At 38.8% G+C, this 22,294-nt stretch overlaps 1 protein-coding gene across 1 annotated transcript in view; it reads right to left on the minus strand.

Moving 5' to 3' along the window:
* The window catches only part of AGPS (alkylglycerone phosphate synthase), a 134,992-nt gene that overhangs the window by 95,954 nt on the left and 16,744 nt on the right, over positions 1 to 22,294 (minus strand). The window contains exon 2 of the mRNA XM_069577108.1: positions 220 to 309. Coding sequence (XP_069433209.1) covers positions 220 to 309 — 90 coding nt within the window. The remainder of the gene's footprint in view (positions 1 to 219; positions 310 to 22,294) is intronic.

A 22,294-nucleotide genomic window follows, 5' to 3' on the forward strand; every position in this document is an offset into this window, starting at 1 on the left:
TAGAAGGGACATGACAATGTCAGAATTTGATACACAAAAGAAAAAGAAAAGCATTTATTACAAAATATTAGTCACTGTTAAATCTAGGGAGAAACCATTATATTATCTTCTCTACTTTTATATATGTCTATTATTTAATGTTATATTTGTTATTTATGTTTAAAATTTTTCATACAAAGATAAATAAAAGGAACAAAACAGAGAATAAACCAAAGTTACCTTTTCCCAGTCAACTCAATTTGTCCTTTCTTATTGAAGATGAACTTGGAATCATTATATCCCCATCCATTCCATTTCATAACTTCTTGCCTAATAAGCAGAAAAATATATGAGATCTATGCTAAACATCTCAAAACTGAACAGTGCATCATTGACTATTAACTTTCACAATCATTTAATAGAAGACCTTATTCTACTAATATTATGTTGCCTTAAATAAAACAAATATATTAAAAATGTCAGTGCATGAATATTTCTAAATATAGAATCACTGATGGGCAGCACCTGCTTCCTAAAGAGCTACAGCCACTAAATTTAATGCATAATAAGGAAAAAGGAAGAAAGAAGAACAATGGAAAAAAATTTTTAAGAGTACACATACACTTCATTTTGTACATGTTATTGAGTTTGCATTATATAATGGCCTATTATGTCATTTCCCATTCAAATTTCAACTGAAGAGGAAACAAATTTCTGCATAAATTAGAAAAATCACAATTATTAATCTTCTGTTACAATAAAAAATACCAATTTACAAAGTCATTTTCATCAAAATCAATGACTCACCCATCCAACTTTGCACATTACAAAAGAATTAGACAGGCCTGGACCCATGTAGAACACAATAAGCAACCACAATGAAGTACTGTATCAGCATTTAATATATATTTTAGCATGGTACTGTAGTATACTCGGGTCACTGAAATAAACTAATGGCGAATCTTCTTATTGCAAATTCAGTAATGCAGTCTATGATGAAAATAGCTGAAGAAAACTCTTCTCTATGAAAAAAGTTACTTGCCTCATTAAAATTTCAAAATATATCACAGGAAAAAAATCTGTGTGGTGATGAATGTTAACTAGATTTATTATGGTGATAAATACAGAATACACACAAATACTGAAACACTAAGGTGTACACCTAAAACCAGTACAATGTTAACATGTCAGTTTTACTTCAATTTTTTAATTTCAAAATAAAGATGTACTATGAAAGAGTATCCTAATTTTCCATAATTTTCAAGGAAGAAAATGGCAGCTGACAAGCAAACCTTTTATTATAATCATAATTCTTTTCCTGACTCAAAGGCTTTTCAAACAAGTAGAATGCTAACACAATACAACTGAACCAAAGACAGTCATTAATAGTGTAATGAAAGTCCTATCTAAACACAAAATTAAGAAAAGCTAGGAATGCTATCTTTAAAATTATAACTGCTATCAATAAAAACTATAGTCACTATACAAAAACAAACTGTTCAAAAATGTATGTTTTGTTTTTCAAAAACATCTTAAACAGTATCAAATCCAGATATTAGATTTGCAGCTATGCCTGTTATAAACTACCACTTAGTATTTTCTTCTTATTTCACAACTCTACCCCACTGTAGAGAGAGATTTTGCAAGAGAGCTTCTGGAAAAAAATCTCTACAGAAAGATCTCATGACTACTGTCATACGACTAACACACACTCGTTTCCTTAAATTTATACAACGTAAAAACAGATTAGGTAATCATCCACTTTGCCTTTTTTAATGATTGCATTCTCTTCACTTTTATGAATATAACTTAGCCAGTATTTTTATATTTCCATAAGAGAATAATATGGAGATTTTAGCTAATATCTTTACTTAATATTTTATAATGTATGCATGAATTTTTATATATGAAATGATTATTTTATTAGTGAATTTAAACATTTGCCAGGAAATCTGCACGCTATAAAATAGTAGTTTGCTATTACACAAAATAAATGCAAAAAGAGCAATATAGTCATTTTGCCTTGATATTACAATCACTAGCCATGGGAAATTATTTCACTACAGATGATGGATTTGGCATGTTTACACAGCTTAACAATGAACATCATTTTCCTTAAAAATTATACTTAGAATTAAAAAAAATTATCCCCAGATGGCCTCAAAGTAAAAAGCTAAATGTGATTACATGTGTTCACTCTTAACATTTCACAAGAAAAACGAATTGAGGTAAGCAGGAAATATCTGCTGAGGTAAGCAGGAAATATACTGAAAAATGAAGACATACTCAAGATTCTGGAACTGAAATTTTCAGTTGTGTAATATCCTAAAGAACTTCCAAGCTTTCAACTACAGGCTAAGGTACCTTTTTCTCTTTTTTCATTTTAATCAGAAATTCTACCTATGATATGCTGCTGCTGCTAAGTCACTTTAGTTGTGTCCAACTCTGTGCGACCCCATAGACAGCAGCCCACCAGGCTCCCCCGTCCCTGGGATTCTCCAAGTAAGAACACTGGAGTGGGCTGCCATTTCCTTCTCCAATGTATGCAAGTGAAAAGTGAAAGTAAAGTCACTCAGGCCTACCATATTCATACCAATTTTTGGAGGCTTCCCAGAAGTTGAAATAAAGGCATTTGTAATGCATTTGTGCCTTAAAAAAAAAAAATGCAAGCCTATGCTGCTTAAATACTATATAATTAAAATCTATGTTAGCTCAAAACCAATCTTCTATTATTTTTAAAGTATCCCACATGTTAAATAAAAAGTAGGCAAATTTCCTAGGCTTCTGGTTTTAAACTTTTACACATATGTCCTTTCAAATGATTAATATTTCCTAAGACACACACAACTATGTGATTACCTTAAACTTTAACTTCTTATATAGAAGAATGTAATGAGAACACTGAAGGGCATTACAGTATTAACATTTTAAAAATTAAAGTAAAACTTTACATAGTCATAGAATTCGAAAACCAAAAAGGTCCTTAGAAACTATCGAGTTCAACTGCCTATTTTTCAGATAAAGAAATGTGAGCCCCATGGAACATACTCCAGGATAGACAATATCCTGGGTCACAAATCAAGCTTTAGTAAATTTAAGAAAATTGAAATCATATCAAGCATCTTCTCTGACCACAACACTAGGCAACTAGATATTACAAGAAAAAACTGTAAGAAACACAAGCACATGAAGATTAAACAACACATTTCTAAATAACCAACAGGTTACTGAAGAGATCAAAAGGGAAATCAAAAAATTTCTAGAAACAAATGACCTACCTCAAGAAACAAGAAAAACATCAAATAGACAACCTAACTTTACACCTAAAACAACTGGAAAAAGAAGAACAAAAAACCCCAAAATTAGTAGAAGGAAAGAAATTATAAAGATTTGAGCAGAAATAAATGAAAAAAAAAATGAAAGAAACAATAGTAAAAATCAATAAAACTAAAAGCTGGTTCTTTGAGGAGATAAACAAAATTGACAAGCCTTTAGCCAGACTCACAAGAAAAAAAGAGAGAAGAATCAAATCAACAAAATTAGAAATGAAAAAGGGGAGGTTACAACGGACAATGCAGAAATACAAAGGGTTATAAGAGACTATTATGAACAACTATATGGCATTAAAATGGATAACCTGGAAGAAACGGACAGATTCTTAGAAAAGTTCACTCTTAGAGAAGTTAGAACTTGAACTTAGAAAAGTTCAAGACTGAAGCAGGAAGAAACAGAAATTATGAACAACCCAATTACAAGTACTAAAATTGAAGCTGTGATCAAAAATCTCAAAAACCAAAAGCCCAGGACCAGATGGCTTCACAGGAGAATTCTATCAAACATTTCAGTTCAGTTCAGTGACTCAGTCATGTCCGACTCTTTTGCGACCCCATGAATTGCAGCACGCCAGGCCTCCCTGTCCATCACCAACTCCCAGAGTTCACTCAGACTCAAGCCCATCGAGTCGGTGATGCCATCCAGCCATCTCATCCTCTGTTGTCCCCTTCTCCCCCTGCCCCCAATCACTCCGAGCATCAGAGTCTTTTCCAATGAGTCAACTCTTCACATCAGGTGACCAAAGTACTGGAGTTTTAGCTTTAGCATCATTCCCTCCAAAGAAATCCCAGGGTTGATCTCCTTGCAGTCGAAGGGACTCTCAAGAGTCTTCTCCAACACCACAGTTCAAAAGCATCAATTCTTCGGCGCTCTGCCTTCTTCACAGTCCAACTCTCACATCCATACATGACCAATGGAAAAACCATGGCCTTGACTAGACGGACCTTAGTCGGCAAAGCAATGTCTCTGCTTTTGAATATGCTGTCTAGGTTGGTCATAACTTTTCTTCCAAGGAGTAAGCATCTTTTAATTTCACGGCTGCAATCACCATCTGCAGCGATTTTGGAGCCCCCAAAAATAAAGTCTGACACTGTTTCCACTGTTTCCCCATCTATTTGACATGAAGTGATGGGACCGGATGCCATGATCTTCATTTTCTGAATGTTGAGCATTAACCCAACTTTTTCACTCTCCTCTTTCACTTTCATCAAGAGGCTCTTTAGTTCCTCTTCACTTTCTGCCATAAGGGTGGTATCATCTGCATATCTGAGGTTATTGATATTTCTCCTGGCAATCTTGATTCCAGCTTGTGCTTCTTCAAGTCCAGCGTTTCTCATGATGTACTCTGCATATAAGTTAAATAAGCAGGGTGACAATATATAGCCCTGATATACTCCTTTTCCTATTTGGAACCAGTCTGTTGTTCCATGTCCTGTTCTGTTGCTTCCTGACCTGCACACAGGTTTCTCAAGAGGCAGGTCAGGTGGTCTGGTATTCCCATCTCTTTCAGAATTTTCCACAGTTTATTGTGATCCACACAGTCAAAGGCTTTGGCATAGTCAATAAATATAGGAGACTGGAAGGCAAAAGTAAGAAGTCAAGAAACACCTGGAATATCGGGCAAATTTGGCCTTGGAATACAGAATGAAGCAGGTCAAAGACTAACAGAGTTTTGCCAAGAAAATGCACTGGTCATAGCAAACACCCTCTTCCAACAACACAAGAGAAAACTCTACACGTGGATATCACCAGACGGTCAACACCAAAATCAGACTGATTATATTCTTTGCAGCCAAAGATGGAGAAGCTCTATACAGTCAACAAAAACAAGACCAGGAGCTGACTGTGGCTCAGATCATGAACTACTTATTACCAAATTCAGACTTAAATTGAAGAAAGTAGGGAAAACCGCTAGACCATTGAGGTATGACCTAAATCAAATCAAACATTTAGAGAGAGCTAAAAAACATCTTTTTCTGCTTTATTGACTATGTCAAAGCCTACTGGATCCTATTGTGGATCACAATAAACTGTGGAAAATTCTGAAAGAGATGGGAATACCAGACCACCTGACCTGCCTCTTGAGAAACCTGTATGCAGGTCAGGAAGGAAGCAACAGTTAGAACTGGACATGGAACAACAGACTGGTTCCAAATAGGAAAAGGAGTATGTCAGGGCTGTATATTGTCACCCTGCTTATTTAACTTATATGCAGAGTACATCATGAGAAATGCTAGGCTGGAAGAAGCACAAGCTGGAATCAAGATTGCCGGGAGAAATATCAATAACCTCAGATATGCAGATGACACCACCCTTATGGCAGAAAGTGAAGAGGAACTAAAGAGCCTCTTGATGAAAGTGAAAGAGGAGAGTGAAAAAGTTGGGTTAATGCTCAACTTTCAGTAAACTAAGATCATGGCATCTGGTCCCATCACTTCATGGGAAATAGACGGGGAAACAGTGGAAACAGTGTCAGACTTCTTTTCTGGGGGCTCCAAAATCACTGCAGATGGTGACTGCAGCCATGAAATTAAAAGATGCTTACTCCTTGGAAGAAAAGTTATGACCAACCTAAACAGCATATTTAAAAGCAGAGACATTCCTTTGCCAACAAAGGTCCATCTAGTCAAGGCTATGGTTTTTCCAGTGGTCATGCATGGTTGTGAGAGTTGTACTGTGAAGAAAGCTGAGCACCAAAGCATTGATGCTTTTGAACTGTGGTGTTGGAGAAGACTCTTGAGAGTCCCTTGGAATGTAAGGAGATCTAACCAGCCAATCCTAAAGGAGAGCAGTCCTGGGTGTTCATTCAAAGGACTGATGCTGAGGCTGAAACTCCAATACGTTGGCCACCTCATGCAAAGAGCTGACTCAGTGGAAAAGACCCTGATCCTGGGAGGGGCTGGGGGCAGGAGAAGAAGGGGACGATAGAGGATGAGATGGCTGGATGGCATCACCAAGTCGATGGACATGCGTTCTGGTAAACTCCAGGAGTTCGTGATGGACAAGGAGGCCTGGCATGCTGCGATTCATGGGGTCACAGAGAGTCAGACACAGCTGAGCTAGTGAACTGAACTGAATGCCTATCCTTCTAAAACTCTTTCAAAAATTGCAGAGAAAGGAACACTTCCAAACTCATTCTACGAGGCCGCCATCACCCTGATGTCAAAATCAGACAAAGACAACACAAAAATAGAAAACTATAGGCCAACATCACTGATGAACATACATGCAAAAATCCTCAACAAAATTTTACCAAACAGAATTCAGCAACTCATCAGAAAGCTCATACGCCATGATCAAGCTGGGTTTACTCCAGGACTGCAAGGATTCTCAATATATGCAAATCAAGCAATATGATACACTATATTACCAAATTGAAAGATAAAAACTATATGATCATCTCATTAGATGTAGAAAAAGCCTTTGACAAAATTTAGCACCCATTTATCATTAAAATTCTTTAAAAAATGGGCATAGAAGGAACCTACCTCAACATAGTAAAGGCTCCATATGATAAGCCTACAGCAAACATTATTCTCAATGGTGAAAAACTGAAAGCATTCCCCCTAAGATCAGGAACAAGACAAGGGCGTCCACTTTTACCACCATTATTCAACACAGTTCTGGAAGTCCTAGCTACAGCAATCAGAGAAGAAAAAGAAATAAAAGGAATCCATATCAGAAAAGTAGAAGTAAAATTCTCACTGTTTGTAGATGACATGATACTGTACATAGAAAACCCTAAAGATAGTATCAGAAAATTACTAGAGCTAATCAGTGAATTTAGCAAAGTTGTGGGATACAAAATCAATACACAGAAATCACTTGCATTTCTATATAGTAACAATGAAAAATCAGAAAAAGAAATTAAGCAATCAATCCCATTCACCATTGCAACAAAAAGAAATATCTAGGAATAAACTTACCTAAGGAGACAAAAGAACTGTACAGAGAAAATTATAAGACACTAATGAAAGAAATCAAAGATGACATAAACAGATGTAGAAATATGCCATGTTCCTGGGTAGGAAGAATCAATGTTGTGAAAATGACTATACTACCAAAAGCAATCTACAGAATCAAGGTGATCCCTATCAAATTACCAATGGCATATTTCACAGAACTGGAACAAAAATTTTCACAATTCATATGGAAACACAAAAAACCCCGAATAGCCAAAGCAGTCTTGAGAAAGAAGAATGGAGCTAGAGGAATCAAGCTGCCTGACTTCAGATTATACTACAAAGCTACAGTCATCAAGAGAGTATGGTACTGGCACAAAAACAGAAATATAGACCAATGGGACAAGATAGAAAGCCCAGAAATGAACCCATGCACCTCTGGGTACCTTATTTTTAACAAAGGAGGCAAGAATATACAATGAGGCAAAGACGGCCTCTTCAACAAATGATGCTGGGAAAACTGGACAGCTACATGTAAAGGAATGAAATTAGAACATGTTCTAACACCAAACACAAAGATAAACTGAAAATGGATTAAAGATCTAAATGTGAGACCAGAAACTATAAAACTCTTCAGAAGAACACAGGCAGAATACTTGAAGACATAAATCAAAGCAAGATCCTGAATGACCCACCTCCTAGAGTAACAGAAATAAAATCAAAAGTAAACAAATGGGACCTGATTAAACTGAAAAGCTTTTGCACAGCAAAGGAAACTATAAGCAACCTGAAAAGACAGCCCTCAGAATGGGAGAAAATAAAAGCAAATGAATAACCGACAAAGGATTAATTTCCAAAATATACAAGCAGCTCATACAACTCAATGCCAGGAAAACAAACAACCCAATCAAAAAGTGGGGAAAAGACTTAGACCTTTTTTCAAAGACATGCAGATGGCTGCCTAACACATGAAAAGATGCTCAAGATCGCTCATTATTAGAGAAATGCAAATCAAAAGTACAATGGGATATCACCTCACAATGGTCAGAATGGCCCTCATTAAAAAATCCACAAACAATAAATGCTGGAGAGGGTGTGGAGGAAAGGGAACGCTCTTGCACTGTTGGTGGGAATGTAAACTGGTAAAGCCACTATGGAAGACAGTATGGAGATTCCTTTAAAAATTAGGAATAAAACCACCACATGACCCAGCAATCCCACTCCTAGGCATGTACCCTGAGGAAACCAAAACTGAAAAAGACACATGTATCCCATTGCTCATTGCAGCACTATATCCAATAGCTGGAACATGCAGGCAACCTAGATGTCCACTGACAGATGAATGGATAAAGAAGCCGTGGTATAGAAACACAATGGAATATTATTCAGCCATAAAAAGGACTGCATTTGATTCTGTTCTGATGAGGTTGATGAACCTAGAACCTATTATACAGAGTAAAGATAGTCAGAAAGAAAAGATAAATATATTCTAATGCAAATTATGGAATCTAGAAAAATGGTACTGAAGAACTTATTTACCAGGCAGCAATGGAGAAACAGATTTATGGATATGGGGAGAGGGTGAGATATATGGAAAGAGTAACGTAGAAACTTCCATTACCATATGTTAAATAGCCAACGGGAATTTGCTTTATGGCTTGGGAAACTCAAACAGGGGCTCTGTATCAATCTAGAGGGGTGGCATGGGGCGGGAGATGGGAGGGGGGTTCAAAAGGGAGGGGATAAATGCATGCCTATGGCTGATTCATCTTGAGGTTTGACAGAAAACAGCAAAATTCTGTAGAGCAATTATCCTTCAATAAAAAAATAAATTTAAAAATAATGCGTGCCCAGAGAAGAGCTCATGATTACACAGCTAAGTTAACTGTGAGCAGCAGAAAGTGAACTCTCAGTCTTGCCATTCTTCCTCTTCAGGCATGTAATATTTGAAAACTACTAAGTCATGCTCTCAGGTAACCAAAATGGTTTAAAGGAACCTCTTCTTCGTCACATTAACATTTTTCTAAATACTATTACCTGTTATTATTATAGTCATTCTTCTGCATTTGATCTAAAGGAAAACATTTTTTAAAAATCAAGGAATCTGGTTGTATTAGTACACCCAATGACTTATACTCTCTTTATCTACTGGATAATGAATTCTGCCATTCAGAATAATGACTCCAAAGCACTAAAAAACTGAAATGGAGAATGATCAAAGAATCTTCAATTTTCCATAAGATTCAAATAAAAGAATTCAATTCTCAACTAACCACAGAGATCAATTAATCAGACTGATCTCTCAGACTTGCCAATTTTTACAGCTAACTACAAATTTAATGTCTTCAAAATATAAGACCTCCCTCTTCTGCGAAGAAAAGCTGGATCGATTTTACTACACACACACACACACCCACACAAAGCCAATGTTTTACACGTTGATATATTGGACCATAGTGCTTCCCAGGGGGCGCAGTGGTAAAAAAACTGCCTGCCAATGCAAAAGATGTCAGAAACGAGGGTTTGATCCCTGGGTTGAGAAGATCCCCTGGAGGAGGAAATGGCAACCCACTTCAATATTCTTGCCTGGAAGACTGCATGGACAGATAAGGCTGGGGGGCTACAGTTCACGGGGTCGCACACAGTCGAAGATGACTGAGCACAAACACACACATCTGACCACGGTATCGAACAGTGAAAAAGCTCCTCGTATTAGCTGGCATAACAAAAGAAAAGGAGACATTAAAATACCATCACACATACACAAGGTGGCAGTATTCGCCCATGCTATACTTACTCAGTGGTCTGCATTTCCTAGTGCTGTTTTTGCAAAATTTTAAACTGAAATTTAGGGTTAGCATTATCTTTGTCAAAACCATACAATTCCTTCTTCATTCTCAAAATGGGAAGTTTTCATTTTTAAGTCTCTATATAAACATAGATTAATAGTAACAGTCAGATTACTATTTCCCTATTAGTGATTGAAAAAGATTGTATGATCTCAGTTTTTGGAAAATAAAAACTAAAGTATGAAACTTAAGCCCCAATGCTGAATTTCTAACTAACCAAGCTCAGGATCAGTTAAATTCAAATTAATTTCACATATATTATAATATTAAGAAGTTTAAAAAATTTTTTTAATCTTTCAAGGGTTTTTTTAGTACTAGTTAAAATCCTTATCTGGTAATGTGTTTTATTATTTTAAAACCCAAATAATCTAAAGAAAATTATGAAAGTGAAGTAAAAAGTAAGTGTTGAGAAAGATACCAAGATTTAATAAATATTTCCCTGAAAAGATATGCTACCAAAAAAACCTATAAGTGAAACATATTCCTACTAGTTTCTCTTTTTTTTAATAAAAATCTGAAGTTATTTCATTCATGCAAGTTCAGTACATGATACAATTGGTTGGTGAATATTCCTACTTTACACAGATCTATATTCGGTGTAGGTAATGATTATCTGTAACCTTTATTTTTTATTCCTAGTAGCTTTTATTTAAAAAAATTTGAAGCTGAGGTCCCATTAAAAATATAAAGGCCTAAAGAGAGGAGAAATCTGCAGGACACCATTTACTTGTAAATTTAATTTAAAATGTTTATGATTTAAAACATTTAAAATCATGTTAATATTTAGTCTACAAGTCCTACAAAATTATTTCTAAAAATTCAATAGCAAAACGCCCATACAACTATTTACAATGCTTACCGTCTCGATCTAAGAGTGCATCTAATCCCCTTTCAAATGCTGCTGCGGCTGCTAAGTCGCGTCAGTCGTGTCCGACTCTGTGCGACCCCGCAGATGGCAGCCCACCAGGCTCCTCTGACCCTAGGATTCTCCAGGCTAGAATACTGGATGGGTTGCCATTTCCTTCTCCGCCCTTTCAAATAGTTATTAATCTAAGTAGCTTAGCTATATGGAGAAGGAAATGGCAACCCACTCCAGTATTCTAGCCTGGAGAATCCCAGGGACACAGGAGCCTGGTGGCCTGCCATCTATGAGGTCGCAAGAGTCGGACACGACTGAAGCGACTTAGCAGCAGCAGTAGCTTAGCTATAAGTGTAACAATTTATGTACTACAAAAAGAAAGCCCCTTTACAAAAAAGGATTGTTAATTTGCTAAGTCATATTGATTCTTTGTGACCTCATGGACTGTAGACCCCCAGCTCCTCTGTCCATGGGATTTCCCAGGCAAGAACACTGGAGTGGGTTGCCATTTCTTTCTCCAGGGGACCTACCTCACCCAGGGATCGAACCCAGAGCTGCTGCATTGGCAGGAGGATTCTTTACCGCTGAGCCACCAGGAAAGTCCCCACAAAAAAGAACAGAAAAAATCAAATAGAAGACATACATAACCACCACTTAATTTACACTGCTACAAATCTCCCAGTTCTAAGACTGTTAAAAAAATTTAACTTAAAAAAAAAAAAAGAAGATAAATGCCATCAGGCTTTGAAAGCCTAACACTGTCAAATATCTGAATCACAGAATATTTCCTCTTGCCCTCATATAAAACTCATTAACTCTTCTAACTATACTTTTATATCCTACAGAGAAAAACTGGCCTACTGAAGTGGCCAGGGGGCTTGACAATTTTTTCATCGTGAGTTATCTACTGGCACTTCAACTTTTGGTCACTAGTGAAGGAAGTTAACACAAGTCAAACTGTCTAAGTCCAATTAATTCTGGGACCCTAAGAAGGTCAGGTTTCTGAACAGGTCAGTAAGATTACAGTGCATTCTCCTTGCAAAGCCTGGATATTACCATGCAACCCTTTGAACTTCAATATGAATTTCAGTCTTCCTACAATATCCCCTAAATTAAAACTACCTGCCGTAATAAAAATCTGGCCCTTCCATGTAATAAATCAGTTTTCTAACTTTAGCCTGTGTGACTGTGTAAATGGGATTATACATAAGATTTTGGACACAGGAAGTTGTCAGCAAGAACATGGAAAAGAGGAACCAGTAAGCATTACTGGCAAACCACTCCACAGAGCAATGGGGTGCTAACTTTTCGTATGTAGTGTCATTTCCATGGCTCAGCCCTACAACTCCCAGGTATACTTTGGGCAGGAATTCACACACAGTTCCATCAGGGATCTTGTGTGATATAGTCTCCAGAGCATTACTCGTAAGAATAGCTGGAGGCAACCACTGGCAAAATGAATGAGTAGGAAGGAAATGCCCTGAAATACTGAGTAGGCCAGCAAGTCTGTTTGGTTTTTCCTGTAAGACACTAATGGAAAAACCTGAACGAACCTTTTGGCCAACCCAATACTAGGCAGCAATCAGAAGCAGAGAGGTAGACAGATACACTCAATAGATACAGAAATATGAAGGTTTTTTTTTTTAACAGTAGTGAATGCAAAAGGGGAAACAATATGATCTATAGCATAACACCATTTAGGCAAATTAAAAATACACTAAATAATGCTACATATTTTATAAAACACATATACACATAATTAAGAATATTCAAGGGTACATTTGGAAAGGGGAGATGGGATTAGAAATCAGAGACTGAGGAAATAAAAATAAGAGTCCTCACATTTGTTCATAGGCAAACGCCATGAACTAAAAAGTGTGATTAGCACAACTCTGAACCTGACGCAAATACACAGCTCAACCCTTTGAGTCTCAGTGCAGTTCTCTATGTTCCAAGAAAACAATCCTTTCTTTGACATACATACAGAAATTCCATGATGGTTCATTATAAAGCCCACTGCTGGTTTACTCAGCAATCTCTGCAAATTGCTGGTTTCTTTTTAAATGACAGAATTCCATTACCAATGAGTCAGCATCAAATACATAGCAAATCAAATACATATTTAATTTCCTACAGTCAACTCTTTATAGCTTGCAAGACTCTGGTACTGTAAAGAAACTTTTTAAGACCTGAATTCAAAGGCTAAAAGTTATGTCCCTAATGTCCAATTCCTATTATACTCGATATAAATTAATGAATGGAGGAAAAAGGAATATTCAGGTGTGGGGGAAATCTTTAGAGGCACAAAGATGCCTGGGGTAAATAAAGTAAGGCCAGCGTCACCCCTCGAGAGGACAACCTGGACTCATTACTCATTGCAGTCTCCTTGGGTATGTTTCCTTACCCCCACACTTGTACCCTACCATATTCTACCAACTGGAAATTCATTATTGTTTGAATTGAATTGTTTCAATGCTGTTTGAATTGTTTCAATTTCCACACTGAAAATGGAAACACAGAGTATCAGTCATTCATACCTATGGTAGTATATATTCCAAGTATTTTGTGCTAGGGTGGAGGAGGGCCTGGCAACCCACTCCAGTACTCTTGCCTAGAGAATCCCATTGACAGAGGAGCCTCGTGGGCTACAGTCCGTAGGGCCACAGAGTCAGGACACGATTGAAGCGACTCATTAGCAGGAGCAGCAGTACACACACACACACGCAAACTTGCTATCTGAAGACCTGGAAAGGCACAATCATTCCACTGTTCACTCTCCATGTATCGGTCTATGTAACTGAGGAAAATAGCCCAAATCTGTATCAGGAAATTGTCTCAGCAAAAGACAAAGAACAAAGATATACTTCCCTTGACTATGTGTGCTCCCTGAACTATACTTCAAATTTGGTTTATCCACTGTCCATTTGTGATCCAATCAATGTGGCAATTTAGGTAATCAATTCCAGAATTTCTCTACACTGAGCTAGGAAAATGTCACTTAACTTTCATTGCTCTCTCCAGTTTGGCGGAAAATAGAAGAGGAACTTTATCACAAGCTTTTTATACTGACCAGCCTGTAAGGGACCAAAGGCCATTTATGCTACAGCCTTTCATTTTTGCAAAAACTATAAAACCAAACAAGACAGTATGAATGTCTCTAAAAATCTGTACGTCATTTTACCATGAAAACCAAGCCTCTGAGTTTCCTTTCTTAGCTGTCCTCCAGGGGACAACTCAATACCTTGACAAGACCCTAAAAAGGCCAAGACCGGAGTCCACATCTGCTTGATATACGTGGTATTCTAGCTGTAACAAGTTGTTTTATTTTTTAACTTAAAATAGTAACAATAATAAGCAGCAGCCCCTTCTACTTTAAACGACAAGTAGTTGGGATTGTTATCTTTGCTTCTGGCAAACCCACAAGAAAAAAAAAAAAAAAAGAACACCACAAAGTTTAGGGGCGAGAAAAGGAAATACTAAAATCTGGACACAATCACAACCACAGAGGTTCTCAAACTTCTTGGGAATATAAATATTACCTTGGGTGTTCATTTTAAAATCAGAGTCCTGACGTGGAGAAAAGGGAACCCTCATGCAGTGTTCTTGCCTGGAGAATCCCAGGGACAGGGCAGCCTGGTGGGCTGCCATCTGCGGGGTCACACAGAGTCGGACACGACTGACGTGACTTAGCAGCAGCAGCAGACACTGCTGGTAGGAATATACAGGGTGCGGCCACCATGGAAAACAGTGTGGAAGCTCCTCAAAAAAGTAAAAACAGAATTACCATATGCCCCTGGAATTCTACTCCTAAGGATTCACCCAAAGAAATAAAAACACTGTTTTGAAAAAAGATATGTTTCAATGCATTATTGTTTACAATAGCCAAAATTGTAGCCAACACCTAAAGAGACATGTCTGACATACACATAATGGAATATAATTCAGCCACAAAATAGAACGGAATCTTGCTATCTGCAACAACATGTACAGACCTAGAGGGTATTATCTTAGGTGAAATAAGTCAGAGAAAGACAAATACTGTATGAGTTCTCTTATATGTGGGAATCGAAAAGACTAAACAAATGAACAAAGTCACAGCAACAGAGTCATGCGTACAGAGAACAAACAGGTGGTTGTCAGAGGGGAGATGGATGGCGGGATGAGAAACAAGTGAGGGAGATTAAGAGGTACAGACTTCTAGCTACAAAATAAATGAGTCACAGGTGAAAAGTACAGTGTGGGGAATATAGCCAGTAATAATACAAATGATTTAAAAACCAAGCTGCTCTCACCCAAACTATCAACATCAGAAGAGACTGGAATTGAAGGAAAGGAGCAAAAGAGAAAAACCTTTAACTCACTGCATTATAGGAGAGGACTGACCTGAGAAGAGTTTTGTAACAAAATAGGGGTTGTATATTGTCACTCTGCTTATTTAACTTATATGCAGAGTACATCATGAGAAACTCTGGACTGGAAGAAACACAAGCTGGAATCAAGATTGCTGGGAGAAATATCAATAACTTCAGATATGCAGATGACACCACCCTTATGGCAGAAAGTGAAGAGGAGCTAAAAAGCCTCTTGATGAAAGTGAAAGAGGAGAGTGAAAAAGTTGGCTTAAAGCTCAACATTCAGAAAACGAAGATCATGGCATCTGGTCCCATCACTTCATGGGAAATAGATGGGGAAATAGTGGAAACAGTGTCAGACTTTATTTTGGGGTGCTCCAAAATCACTGCAGATGGTGACTGCAGCCATGAAATTAAAAGACGCTTACTCCTTGGAAGAAAAGTTATGACCAACCTAGACAGCATATTCAAAAGCAGAGACATTACTTTGCCGACTAAGGTCCATCTAGTCAAGGCTATGGTTGTTCCAGTAGTCATGTATGGATGTGAGAGTTGGACTGTGAAGAAGGCAGAGTGCCGAAGAATTGATGCTTTTGAACTGTGGTGTTGGAGAAGACTCTTGAGAGTCCCTTCGACTGCAAGGAGATCCAACCAGTCCGTTCTGAAGGAGATCAGCTCTGGGATTTCTTTGGAAGGAATGATGCTAAAGCTGAAACTCTAGTACTTTGGCCACCTGATGTGAAGAGTTGACTCAATGGAAAAGACTCTGATGCTAGGAGGGATTGGGGGCAGGAGAAGGGGACAACAGAGGATGAGATGGCTGGATGGCATCACTGACTCAATGGACGTGAGTCTGAGTGAACTCCGGGAGTTGGTGATGGACAGGGAGGCCTGGCGTGCTGCAATTCATGGGGTCGCAGAGTCGGACACGACTGAGTGACTGAACTGAACTGAACTGAAGGCAGCAAGAGGACAAAGTGGGGGCACTCCCTCTGTGGAAGACAGGAGAAGGGAGAACAGGAAACGGAGATTTGGTTACAGGACAGAGGAGGTGGACAGATTTATATCCAAGTTTTATAATGCGTTATGCTGGAAGGGGGAATGAAAGCTATACAGAGACAATATTTACTGATCCAAATTCTGCAAAGTTGATCTCTTATGGAAATTTTCCTAGTTAATACATATTAAAACGGTTACAAAGCATAAAAATTAAGACAATGATTTATCAGATAATTTGTCTTCAGGATAATAATACCTTTGTTTACATTCCAATATATTCCAAGGCCACATACCAAGTAGAAGCAGCAGGGCCACGACTCCTAAGAGCAATGGAAAAGAGCTGTGAAGTGAGAAAGAGCACAAGGGTGACCAACATGAGCAGGCCACTGACCAGCAGCTTCCCATGTAGCATGAGAAACTGCTGATGCTCTCTACTCTTCGGCTTCTTCCTTTCCTCTCTAATGCATCAGTCAGTTCCATAGCTCAACTGTGTCCTACTCTTTGTGACCCCATGGACTTGCAGCACGCCAGGCTTCCCTTTCCATCACCAATTCCCAGAGTTCACTCAAACTCATGTCCTTTTGTGTTGGTAATGCCATCCAACCATCTCATTCTCTGTCATCCCCTTCTCCTGCCTTCAAACTTTCCCAGCATCAGGGTCTTTTCAAATGAGTCAGCTCTTCACATCAGGTGGCCAAAGGATTGGAGTTTCAGCTTCAGCATCAGTCCTTCCAATGAATATTCAGAACTAATTTCCTTTAGGATTGACTGGCTGGATCTCCTTGCAGTTCAGGGGACTCTCAAGAGTCTTCTCCAACACCACAGTTCAAAAGCATCAATTCTCTGGTGCTCAGCTTTCTTTATACTCCAACTCTCTCATCCATACATGACCACCGGAAAAACCATAGCTTTGACTAGACGGACCTTTGTCGGCAAAGTAACGTCTCTGCTTTTTATATGCTGTCTAGGCTGGTCATAGCTTTTCTTCCAAGGAGCAGTCGTCTTTTAATTTCATGGCTGCAGTCACCGTCTGCAGTGATTTTGGAGCCCAGAAAATAAAGTGTCACTGTTTCCACCTCTAATGCATAAAGTGACATTTATCAGAATTCTGCTCTTGCTATTAAAATGCCATGATCTCCACTGAGGCCTTCCTACTGCTTGCTGTGCTTCCACCTTCAGAAACTACTTCAGCACAAGGTCCTATGACTCCTTTCTGTACAGTTCACTTCAGTAGTAACAGTACTGCATAATGCTGTAAAGCTAAACTTTCCCAATGATTATTTCATTTCCCTCTCACCTCAACCCAATGATGTAGGTGTCATTATCTCTACTTAAGTCATGAGAAAACAGGCTGAGAGTCAGTAAGTTTTCCACGAACACATAAACAGGACACTTCACAATGAGGACTTAAATCTTGGTCTTCTGACTCCAACACTCCTTAACTATCAAGCTATGATTTCAACTTTGCAGTATGTTTAAATTTTTTCAAAATAATATGTTGGGAGAAAAAGGAAACTGCTGACAGTATAATCCTTAAAGTGTATCTCCCCATATAGAGGGATTTGCACAAACAGTAAGTATGAGCTAACTGAGTAAGTATGGACTGAGCGACTAACACTTTCACTTCTTTTCATACAGTATCTACTGATAACAACAGGCAGTTTAAATTTGCACATCTAAGCCAGTTGCCTCACATCTCTCTCCCTCCTCATGACCTCAGAGAACCAGAGTTAAGAAAAGGTTCCTAGGCTTGCTAGGGTCATGTTTCGGTTTCTCCTTAGCAACCCAGGACAAAACATATAATTTCTTTTTATCTGAATTTCTAGAAAGTTGCTTTCTTAAATTATAAGATTGAAACAGCTCAAACATGACAGCACTCATTCTCCTAGGATTCAAATAATGTCCAATTCTTCATTTTTGGTCAAAGTAAAAGCTCCAGTGCTGGGAACCAGCACGGGAGATCCCACCCATGACAAGGTCATGCGGAGAGGCCTGATGGGCAAGGCGAGTCAGGCTTCAGGGGTTCCCCCTGGGTTTTTCTGAACATCTACCCCCAAAAACCAGAGTCTGCCTGCCTTATTGTACTGTGCTTTCCACACACCACCACCTTTCTCTGGAAAACGTTAACTTAAAGGTCCAATTAGTCTCCTGCATATGAAAAGGATGTTTCAGCTCAAACCCCTTTGATGGCTCTCTAACTTGCCTAACAGTTGGGGACTTTTACAAACTTGTGAATTGCTTACAGGCCCCCAACCGCGAGAGGCACGAAGCTTAAAGCATCTTAAAGATACGGAGCCTTTTCTAAAAAGCTAAAAATCATATTGGCGACGAGTTTCACTGCTGAGTCAATGACTGCTGCCAGGCCTCCATATTCTTTATCTTTTAGGCACCTGGAGGATATTAATCAATGTAATCGGGATGCAGAAATAGGAATATAGTAGTTTTGATGTTAGCAACACTAGACTTTTGAGTTAATTAACTTTCTCTTTGTTATAAATCACCTTACTTCTTTCATTGTTATAAACTGTTGCATCTTTGCTATGTAAGAATGTAACTTTACTTAGTGCTTTCTGGGAGGGGCACCAGACTTTGGGAAGAACAACACTGTTAAGGCAAATAAGTCTTCTGGTTGACAAACCCTTATCAGAAGAGGGCTGTAAAATGTTAACTGGCCTTCTGGCCAGAAGATGATGTAAATCACCTAAGACTTGTGTATACAACTAGGTATGCAGAGAGAAAGCCTGGTTTCTATAAGAGTCAGGGCCGCTGATGCTGCATAATTTTATATTATCCATTAATCTCTATGTACAAAAAAAGGTATAAAAGGCCTTTCTGGACAATAGAGGAGGGGCCAGTCACTGGAAAGACTGGTTTCCCCCATGTCTTCTTTTCTTACTCTATTTTCTGGCTGAATTCCCATCTGGGGCGTGGAGGCTCGCCATGTCTACTTACTTGCCCTGGCTTCTAAGATCCGTGAGAGAGGGAGCCCAAGGCAGGGCAACCTCCACTATTCAAACAGGTGCCAGTGGCCCAACGTAGATGGTGCAAACTTCTTGTCCTGAAGTTTTATTGGCTTTCCCTGTAAACCAAGTTATTCAGCATCTTTTCTCCACTAAATTTTCCTACTACACTATTTCTTCCTAACTTCTTTTTATATTTCTAAATAAATAGGTTTCTCCTCGCCACATTGTCCCCGCTTCGAATTACCCTGGATCCAGCGGGGCTGGACCCCGGCATTCCAGGACTACATGTTACATTGCGTGATACTTAACAGTATTTTTTTAGAGTTACTGTTCATATGAGAAATCATGGGGAAGAGGTAACAAACCCAGTGTGCCTTTTCCTCAATTCTCAAAAACAAAAAGAAAAGATCCCCAAAACAATGATCCTGAAGCCTAGTGTCAAATACACAAAGGTTTTCCAGAGAATGGTACGAGATGTGGAAGTCAGAAAATATACTGGGAGGAAGAGACCTTGCCTAAAACAAAAGAGACGGGAAAACGAGAAGTCGAGATTTTAAAGGTACAGACTTTAAGGAGCGGTTGGTGGCAGGATGTTGCTCGTGACGTGCCTGTAGCTGCACTGGTCTCAGTGTACTCTCCCAGTGGGGCACGTGCGCACCTCCCCTTAGGGTGTCTGCACACATCACTCTTCAGCCTGGGATGCTCATCTGACTAGATATGAACACAGTTAAATTCTGTCATCTTCAAATATCCGTTCAAATGCCATGTCCTCCAATAACATCCTATTAAAATCTGAACCCTACCTCCTAACTCTGCTCCACTTTTTTCTTTTTTCCACAGCACTTATCTTCTACAAGACTTCATAGTTTAACTAAACATAATGATTACCCATTTCACTCATTAAAGTGTAAACTTCATGAGGGCAAAAATTTTTGTCCATTTTGTTGACTGATGCAGCCCAAGGACCTAGAACACAAGTGACTGATAAATACTTGCTTAATGTGCAAAATGAGTGTGAGGAAGATTGTGAAGAAAAAATGAGCACAACTTGGTAGTATCAGTACAGAATCACGAAAAAAGCTCTAGATTCGAGAGAAAAGATCTGGACTCAAATCTAAGCTCTGCTCTTACTAGCTAACAAGTGACTATTTTCTGGCAAGTGTCTATGAGCTTCAGTTACTAATCTATAAAATGTGTGATTGTGAGGATCAGATGAGATAAACGTGTACAAAAGCAGCAGAGGAACCATAGAATTATTAATTTGAATAAATTAATTCAAAAGACAGTTTAATCTTAAAAGAGTGAAAAGAGTGGCATGGCCAAGACGGCAGAGTAGGAAGACCCTGAGCTAAGCTTCTCCCACAGGAATACCAAAATTACAACTATCTACAGAGCAACTATCTATGATGCAGAAACGGTTTCCTATAACTGTGGATATAAAGAAGGAACCATAAGATAGGTAAGCGGGGCAGAGGCATTTTATACTCAAGGGCCACAAGCCCAGACAGGCAATCCACAATCAGAAGGATAATGGAATCCACAGAGAGGTTCTCTTCAAGCACTGAGGGGTCTGAGGCCCACATTGGACCTCCCAGCCTGGGGTCCGGCACCGGGAAAACGAGTCCCCAGGATGGCTGGGTTTGAAAGCCAGTGGGACTTGCACATAGGACAGCTGGAGGGCTGTAGGAACAGAGACTCCACTCTCGAGGGGTGCATGCAAAATCTCACACACTCTTAGTGCCAGCACACAGGCAGAAATTTGAAAGGAGACTTGGGTTAGACCTGCTTGCTAATCTTGGCAAGCTTCCTGGGAGAGGCAGGAGCCAACTGGGACTTGCCCTGGGGACAGACACTGGTGAAGTACTTCGACAAGCTCATTCTACCATGAAAACAACAGCGCTTCAAAGCACCCTTCTGGATTCCTCCCTCTAGCATACTGGCACTTGGGGCTTACTTATCAACCAGTAGATAGGCACCAGCTCCAGGACTTCCCAAGCCAATACACAGCCAGCCACACAGGAATGAGGCAGAAAAAGGAAACGGAGACTATGTTCAAACAAAGTAACAAGTCGAAATCCCAGAAGAACTAAAACAAGTGGAGATAAGCAATCTACTCAATAAGGTTCAAGGTAATGATCATATAAATGCTCAACAAACTTAGAAGAATGAGCACAGTGAGAAGTTTAACAAAGAGAAAACAAAGAACCAGAAATAAAAACACACAATAACTAAAATTTTAAAGCACACTAGAATCAATACAGAGGAACAGATCAACAAACTAGAAGACAGACCAGTGGAAATCACCCAAGCTGAACAGAAAGAAGAGAAAAGAATTTTTTTTTAAAAAAAGGTGCAGTTTATTTAAGAGCTCTCTAGAACAATATCAAGGGTACTAACATCTCATTACAGCTGTCTCTGAAGACAGAAAGGGGCACAGAATATATTCAAAACTTCCCTAACCTGGGACAGGAAACAAACATTCAGGTTTAGGAAATGCAGACAGTCCCAAACACGATCAAACCAAAAACGACTATGCCAAGACACACTGTAGTTAAAATGGCAAAAATTAAAACTAAAGAAGAGAGAATTAAAAAAAAAAACAAAAAAACAGCAAGAGGAAAGCAATAAGTTACGGACAGAGGAACTCCCATAAACCTATCAGCTGACTTTTCAGTAAAAACTCTACAGGCTAGAAGGCAGTGGTATGACACATATTTAAAGCGATAGAAGGAGAAAATCTAGACCAAGAATACTCTCCCTGAAAAACCTTTCATTCAGATTTGAAAGAGAGACTACTAATAATTTTACAAACAAGCAAAGAGGTACAAGTTTAGCACCATGAACCCATCTTTGTAAGAAATGTTAAAGGAACTTCTCTACGCAGAAAATTAAAGGCCACAACTAGAAATATGAAAAGCACTGGGCCTGGCAGTCCAGCAGTTAAGATTCTGTGTTTCCACTGCAAGGTGGTAGGCTCAACTCCTGGCTGGGGAACTAAGATCCTGCATGCCATGTGGCATGGCCAGGAAAAAAAAAGAAAAGTATTCAATGTAAAAGG

The sequence above is a fragment of the Ovis canadensis genome, chromosome 2 (assembly GCF_042477335.2).
Source record: "Ovis canadensis isolate MfBH-ARS-UI-01 breed Bighorn chromosome 2, ARS-UI_OviCan_v2, whole genome shotgun sequence".
Lineage (NCBI taxonomy): Eukaryota > Metazoa > Chordata > Mammalia > Artiodactyla > Bovidae > Ovis > Ovis canadensis.